The sequence below is a fragment of the Zalophus californianus genome, chromosome 9 (assembly GCF_009762305.2).
Source record: "Zalophus californianus isolate mZalCal1 chromosome 9, mZalCal1.pri.v2, whole genome shotgun sequence".
NCBI lineage: Eukaryota > Metazoa > Chordata > Mammalia > Carnivora > Otariidae > Zalophus > Zalophus californianus.
In genome coordinates, this window is record NC_045603.1 from 139,550,909 (window position 1) to 139,559,041 (window position 8,133).

Below are 8,133 nucleotides of genomic sequence, written 5' to 3' on the forward strand. Positions count from 1 at the left end.
ATGGAGGTGAAATAGTTTTAAGTTTCTCTTCTGTTATTTAGCCTTCAAGCTTCCACTTACCTGAAAAATTAACTTTTTAAAAAAAGTTTTTAACTCTGTCTTCACCTTCCCTGGATCTACACCACCAGCCTGTGGTGGTTTAAAATGGGCACAGACATTATTTGAAGCTCCTTGGTAAGTGATGGGCTGCATGGTTCAGGTGTTCCAGGAAGCCCATGCTGTGCGATGTGAGGGTGTTTGTAAGGACGTGTGGGCGGAGGAGGTAGATGCTGCTTCTGGCTCTTTCCAGGGGCAGCTTTTCTCACACCTTTTTTCAGGGCTTCCTTGTGACTCGAGAGTGCAGAGGCCGGCACTGCATATGCCAGGACCTTTTCTGGTTTTATCCGTTTTTATAAGATGTTCCTAGAGTGTCTTGGAGGGAGCTTTGTGCTGCAGGGGAAGCACAACTGGTTGAAATTTATGAGCTTTTACAAGTGACAGCACTTTTGAGTGTGGAATTGAGCATCCGCTGAAAACATTGCTCACTTTCCCGAAGTGAACTTCACACGTTTGGAGGTGGCCTTTTGTGCACGTAACCCCAGCATTGTGTCCCTTTCCCAGGAATTGCGAAAACCCAGCTATGCGGAGATTTGTCAGAGGACGAGTAGAGAGCCTCCGTCTTCCCCGTCGCAGCCCCCAAAAGAACAAAAACCCAACGCCATCAGTTGTGGGAAGGAAGAAAAGAAGCTCGCCGAGAGAGAGCCCCCTGCCCCCAAGTCCAACCTGGGACCACCCAAAGACCAGAGGAGGCCACCGGGCCGCCGGCCCTCGCCCCCGGCTGCCGGGAAGCGTCCACACAGAGAACAGAGCACCCCTCCCAAGTCCCCTCAGTGAGCGCCGAGGTCTGGGAGGGCTGTGAGGAGCTGGGGTCGCCACAACTAAGCACTGTCCCACTCGGGGCCAAGAATGAGCCGCTGGTTAGGGGCTTGCAGCGTAGACAAGGCCGGTGAGGTGCCTGCAAGTGGTTTTTCTTCCATGAGTCGGATTTTCCCCCTCTTGAAAAAAATCTATTTTTCAGGATTTAATTAATATAAACCTTATTTTAGGTTGGTGCTTAACTGGAGGTGATGCATAAGTCTGATTTTTTTCAGGATAGAAAATGCATTTATCCTAACAAATTGATATTTTTATTAAGCCTCCATGTGGCTATGAATGCAAGCTATATATAGTGAGTTTTTCTAAATTAAGCGGAACTATGCTACTTCATTTTTTAAAATAACTGGTTAGCAAGTGCATTCCTTTGAGATGTCCAGACCGATGGGTGGGCTGAAGACCGCTGGGATCGGGGTTGGAGGCGACACGGTCAGTGTGGCCCGGAGAAGAAAAAGGGGTCAGGTCATGCCCCCGCTGGCTTGGGAGTTGTACTTCATTCAGAATCTTAGCAAGTGACGCTAGTGGTTTTGGTTTTGTTTTTGTTTTTTTAAAAAAACACAGCCCATTATTGACCTACTGGGCGAGATGCACCCCAGAGAGCCCTGAAACCTTGAGTTTTGATGTGCTGCAAGCAAGTAACCAGCCTCTCACTCCTGTCTCAAGTGGTTGTTGTGTAAGACAGAGTCAAAGCACATTGTGAATAGAACTTAAATGAAAACATAAACCTGGTTGCCCACTCACGTGTCCCCGCAAAAATGTACCCTGATGTTGTCTTGCTCCCGAGAGCTGGCGGGAGGGCGTGGGCACCCCCGTGGCCCCCGCGGCTCCCCCGCATTAGCCGCTGTGTGGGCGCCTTCCCGTGGCTCCGCGTCGGCCTGCAGTGGAAGCGTTGCTTAAGTCGTGAGGGAGTGGAGTCTCGGGGGGGCTCGGTGGTGAGGCTGACGGTCCCTCCCAGACGAGGGTCTCACTGATCCCCTTCCGGAAGTGCTGCACTCTGAAGAACGCGCATGCACTAACGCTAGCGGTTCATAATAAAGTTAAATATAAATTATTTTGTTTTAAAATGCCTAAATTTTTTCTTGAAGTATTCTAAGCAGACATTAAAACATTTCCTGCTAAATGTAACCATACAGTTTATTCCACAAAAGGTTATTTAACAAGACTGAGGGTTCTTTTTAAAACATTATTTCCATCCAATATTTAAAGACTTGAATTTTATTTAAACTTGAAAATGACTTTGCCTTAACTTTTGTATAAGACAGCTTAGAGTTGGTGGAGACTGGCCCCCGGGTTGGCACGAGGGGTACAGAGCTGCTCAGTCTGGTGGGGCTGCCGCCACGGGTGTCCCCGAGCGAGCATTCTGTAGCACAGGTCTGCAGTACACCCCGAAGATCTCCAACAGTTGACCTTCTTCAGATTGTTGAGAAACCCTGTAAATGCAAATAGTCGATACTGTATTAAATATGTGCACTTGGGAGTGTGTGCTTTGCTTGTACAGTTGTAAATAATCAGAACATATTAAAAAGGTACCCTAAAGAGAAAAATCTGATAAAAATTATTGATATATTATAAATGTTGCTATTGAGCTGGATGTAGATAAACTAAATGTTGTGGTTTGAATATTATTTTAATTTGTTGAGGTGTTTTTCTTTTTCTCTGATGCTGGTGTGTTGGGCTGATTCTGCCTCTTTGCTGCTGCAGAAGGGAAATGGAAAGTCCTAGCAGAGCCTTCCGACGTTTTCATGCTCTTCTCACAAGTCTGTAAATATGTACTAATCATAGCTAATGTGAAATCATAGTGTAGGAAGCAGAAACTGGCAGGAGCTTCAGGAGAAAGCAAAAGAGAATCTACTTAGAACCCTAACTGCCAGAGGAGAGCCAGGCCTGGTGCGCTTGACCGTGTCCTTCAGAGAAGCCGCCAGGACTCACTGTCTAGGAGTACACAGTGCTGGTGTAAAAGGAACAGGAGGATTTCTTTTTTTGTAGGTGAGGGATTGCTGACTTAAAAGACCAGGAATTAGTTGACCTCTGTCGCCCCGTCCCATGAGTACTGTAAGAAAAGCTGGCAAGGCAAGCCCCAGGAAGGGCTCACTGCGGCGACCTTCGCTGGAGGAGGAGCGGATGTGGTCAGCCTTGGTCACCCCCCCCCCCCAGGGGCCGCAGACCCCGTGTGGAGCTGACACTGGTTTTCAGCAATGACAGACCCTTGCCCTGGCGGCAGGCTGTGCGCTAGAGCCAGCCGTAGTCGTCCGCGGCCGGCAGGACGAAGGGGGCCACTCGTGACAGCGACGGGGCACAGCCGGGCACGGGGGCGGCTGGGGCGCGGGAGGGGCGCGGCCTGGCGGTCCTGGACCCCCCGTGCCCGCTCGCCGCACTGCGGCCCCTGTCCTTGCAGCCCACGTCGCTTGCACCCAGAGTTGCAGCCTCGCTCTGGCGGGATTTTTATAGCACCCTTTTTAATTAAGCAACAATGCTACACCAAACAGCTATGTAACGTCCCAAACCCCACCTTCCTGAGATCATTGTGAGACCTTCCCCTCACAGAAGAGAAGGGAGCCTGGGACGTGGCACGGAGACGGCTCTGGCCCGAGCAGCCACAGCTGGTTGGGGGCTTCTGTCCAGTTTTAGAAGCAGAAGTCTTTCCTTCCCCCAGCAGTAGTTCAGGGTGTAGAATCAGAGATACAGCAATCACAAATGACATTTTAACTTGTAAAATTATGTGAGGATACTTGTAATTTGGAACTAGCGAGATGAGAATCTGGCCCCATTTCACCAGACATGAATTTCCAGTAGAGTCGTTGCTTTTTAGGAGTTGGTGTCCTGATGTTCCTGGCCCGGCCCGCCTGTCCTCGCATCACTGATTGTCACTGGTGGGTGGCAGAAGGCGCTTCCGGCGGCTCTGTTAGCCAGGATCACGCAGTTTACATTTCAAAGCCAGTTCAGTTTGTTACAGGGGCAGCGGGTGAGGAAGGTGCGTGTCTGTGCCCGCCACCAGCGAGCTGCATTTGGGGGCTCGTGCGCTTCGTGGCCTGTCACCCCCAGGCGCCCCAGACAATCCAAGTCAGAAGCAGAGCCAGCAGCTGCCAGTCCGCCGAGCGGGACGTGCTACGGAAGCTTTCTTGAGGGCCTTTGTTTTTGTTCTACTTCTTTTCATTAAGACTGGAATCAAGCTTACGTGTAAACTATTGATAATTTAAGTTTCCTTTTGTGTCATTCAGTGTAAAACTGTCTAATTTGAAAAAAAATGTAGGTTATGAAAAATAAAGATTTAGGCACTGTTGCAATTTTTCTTTTGATTTTTTTTTTTAATTAAAAATTCCTTCAAGAATACATCTTTTTAAAAAATAATTCTTGTCTCTTCCCATCAGCGTACATGAGAATGGAATGTGGTTGCCTCCAACTGGTGTTTGGATTATCGAGGCCCCGAGCATCTGCAGCGTAAGGGGCCCCCAGTCGGCATAGTGGTCTAAGACGTTCGGGGGAGCAGTGCACTAAATCCAGGATTTACCACGGAGCTAAATATCCCAATGTCGGGATCTTCCGTTGCTTGTGTTAAATGGCCTGTCTCTTGTGCGATGTTCCCGTAGAGTCACTTGATGATGGGTCCTCGTGGTTTTCAGATCAGACGTGAGCCTCAGAAACGAAGTAATTGACTCACCCTTAAATACTGGTGATGCCAGCGCTGCTCAAGGCTGCAGGTGGATGAACAGCTTAGTAGATGATTGATTTGGGGCACGAATGGTCTGCTTCGATGACAATTGACTAATTTTCCTCGTCTGTGAACTGCCTGTTCATTTCCTTTCCCCTTTTTTCCTACGGGATTATCTTTTTCATACTGATGTGGTGTTCCTGATCTGTTTGGGCTACTAACTCTTTGTCTGTTATGTATGTTACAAATACTTCCCCTCAATCCCTACCGGTTGTCTTAACGTTTTTAGAGTATGTTTTTATCTTACAGTTTTTGATTAACATGTAGTAAAATTTATCCTCCTTCTCCTTTGTGGTTCTAGCGTCTTGGTCTTGTTTCTGAAGTATTTCCCTGCTCTGTAGGCATGAAGATAATCTCTGTGTGTGTGTGTGTGTGTGTGCGCGTGTGTGTGTGTGCAGTCCATCTGGAATTGTTGGCCTGGATGTGCATGTGTGGTCTGGGTCACGGCCTAACTCTACTCTTGCCATACGGAGGGTCTCTGTGGTTTGTTAAATTCTCCATGGTGCGTGATGCCACACTTGTTCCTTGCAGAGTCCCCACAGATGCATGCATGTTGTCTAGGTGCTCCCTTCCTTCCTGTCTGTAGTTCTGTTTCTTTGCTGACCCCGTAGGCTTTCATTCAGCCATCATTCTGCGTGGCCAGGAACTTCTTTCATGGAACTCCTCACAGTTGTAATTCAGTGTGCTCTACGAAGGCCGGAAGTGAGCCCATCCCAGTCACTTTGTATCCCCTGTACTTAGGACACTCTGCAACATGGTAGATGCTCAATAAATGTTTGTTAAATTGATGAAATATTTGAGTATGCTTTTTAGCACAGCACTGGCCTAGAAAATTTGGAAGAACTAGGGTCATGCTCTGCTGTTTCCATGTAACCATCCAAAACTCACTGGCTTGATGTGACAATCACACATCAGGATTGGCTGATGAAGGCTTGGTGTGGCAGCTCTGCTGACCCTCGGCCCCACTTGCTCACAGATGCACGGGTGCTGCCTCCTCGCCACCGTGTGCTGCTCGTCTGGGCCTGCTTTTTGATAGCCGTGGGAGGGTGCAAGAGCTGAACCCTGGCGTTTAAGCCTCCCTTCCCCCAAGAAGTTGAAATCATTGCGTTCCACTCCTTGGTATACCTACATGTTTTGCTAACATTAAAATCCTGTTTTTCTGAGTCATGGACTAAAAGCCATGGTTGCAGAAACACCACCGGCAGGTGGCCTCATTGCCGGGTGTGATGAGCAGTGAGCCCCATCTGAGCCCAGGGGACTGACGGTCGTCTTAGACGGGCGTGTCTGGGATTCCCTGGGACACACTGTTCCTGGCCTGCCGTGCGGAGGCGGGCCGGAGGTGAGGCCGGAAATAAGAACAATGGGTGACTTTCACCAGCACCTCCCCACGGGGGTTCTCTGTGTGTGTGTGGAACCAGAAACACCGTGGAGCGCCACTAGCACGGGTGCCCACCAGACGCGTGGGCCCTGCGCTCCCGTACCGGGAGGCTGGATGGTCGGGTGGTCCTGCTCTGAGCTGAAGCGGGCAAGAGAGCCGCCCGGCGAGGTGGGTCGGCTGCACTGCTGGCGATTGCGTGTCTGCGAGATGCAGCTGCAGCCATTGGTGGGTGTCCCCGGCGTGGTAGCGGCCCCCAGGGCCTGGGTTCACGCTCGCCCGGGTTTTCCTTTGAGCCACGGTGGCCCCTTGCCTCCCTGAAAGTCACGACTTGTTTACGAACGGTCGTGTGCCCGCGTGCTCCGTCGGTAGGTGCGTGGTGCGCGAGGGCCTCCAGAACTGAGAAGCCAAGGCGGGTGCTTGTGGGGGCGGCCGGTCCTCCCGCATAGCACCTCCTCGCCTGGCCGCAGCACAGAGGACGCGTGCGAAGGACACACGCTGGGCGCATACCAGCAGGCCCTTCTGAACCGGTCCAGTGGTGAGGCCCCGACGACTGTGATCACAGTTTGGGAGGGAGAGCGGGCCGTGCCTGTCCCGGCCTCCCCGTGGCCTGCAGAGCATCCGACACAGGAAGGCTCAGTGGCCATGTCTGAGTGTGGGAAGGGATGGGAGAGGGGACCAGGCAGGGGCCCACGTGTCAGGGCAGCAGTCCCTGGTCCACACACAGCCCTAGAATAAGCCCTTTCGTTTGAGTGACCGGGAGTGAATCCTTGCAGGAAATGGGGGATGTTAGAGCTGGCGTCGGGCCTGCCCCCAGGGGAGCGCCCGCCCCAGGCCTCGAAGCAGGCGGCCAGCTCGGCTCCCCGCTGCGTCTGGCTCCCAGGGACCCCAGGCAGCCTCGAGGCAAAGGCCGCATCCCAGCACGTCCCAGCACGTAGCCGTTCGAACCAGGAACGAGGCTGCCTCCGAAAACCACACCAGGAGACCCTTCATCTTGGGACGAGTTTCCGAATGAGCTTGAGCCTAATTGGCAAAGCCAAACTGAGAAGATTTGCTGACTCCCCTGCCATGAACTTGGGGTTCGGGGTGGGGGGTGGTGTGCTGACCCCCGTTGGCTGGTAAGGACACAGGAGGGTCGCCCAGCACACCAGCCGTTGTCGCGAACTAACGGTCGAGAGGTACTTTCGGTTAATAGGTCGAGTCCCAGGGGGAAAAGCCCCACAGAAACCCCAGGACCAGGGCTGGCTCAGGTGGGCAAACCCAAGCTCACCAGTCCTTGAGATTGAGTTGGGTTTATTTTGCTCTTTTCCTAGTTTCTCAGGAATTTAAGATGACCAATTTATGATCTTTCCTGAGGTAAGCGTTCCATGCTATCAATTTCCCTGTCAGCTGAATCCCAGTTCTTTGTATTTTTTTTTTTTTTTTGAGATTTCTTCTTTGACCCGGGGACTGTGTAGAAGGCGGTTGTTTTCCTTCCAGGTGTTGGGAGATTTTCCTGTTGTCCTCCTGTTACGGGTTCCTAGTGTGGTCACACCGTGGGCAGAGCAGGCCGTGTGATCCTGTCTTCTTCCAGGTGCGTCAGGGTGGGCTTTGTGACGCGGGTGGGCGCCCGCGGGTCGGGAGGCCGGAGACGGCGTGTGGCGCTCCAGGCCTGTGCTCTGCGCGGGGCTCGCTCCCGCGTCGCCGGCTGTCCCAGCGCACTTGCCGCGTCGAGGGGCCCCACTCCGGCCCCCAGCCCCACTGGCGTTTGGCGGGGTATTGGGGCGCTCTGCTGGTGGGTGCCTGCACCTGTAGGAGCTCCCTCTTGATCCCCTCGCTCTGAGGTTTCACTTTATTGGACGTCATTAGACCCGTTCCCGCTCCTCGTTTCCCGTCGTGCCCGTGAGGTGCACCTTCTCCAACCCTTTGTCTCAGCTCGCGGCCGTCCCTCCCATCCTTGACGGGGGGCCCACGGGCCGTGTACGCGCGAAGGAACCATCTGTGTGCTGCGCCGTGTGTCTTCCACCTGCTCCTGTCTCGTTGCTCCTTGCCTTCCGGGGATGGGGAGGGCAGTCATCATTTGCCGATTCCTTAGGGCCCAGGTCACAGGTGGTTTTAGAGACAAGTCAGCCACTATGTGTGACGGGGTTGGCGCCCA

At 52.5% G+C, this 8,133-nt stretch overlaps 1 protein-coding gene across 5 annotated transcripts in view; it reads left to right on the plus strand.

Annotated features, from left to right (window-relative positions):
• Positions 1 to 4,192, plus strand: part of LARP4B (La ribonucleoprotein 4B) — an 87,861-nt gene extending 83,669 nt beyond the window's left edge. For all 5 annotated transcript variants that reach the window (XM_027592471.2, XM_027592470.2, XM_027592474.2 and 2 more), the window contains one exon: positions 601 to 4,192. In XM_027592471.2, coding sequence (XP_027448272.1) covers positions 601 to 873 — 273 coding nt within the window. In that variant the 3' untranslated portion in view covers positions 874 to 4,192. The remainder of the gene's footprint in view (positions 1 to 600) is intronic.
• Positions 4,193 to 8,133: the final 3,941 nt, after the last annotated feature.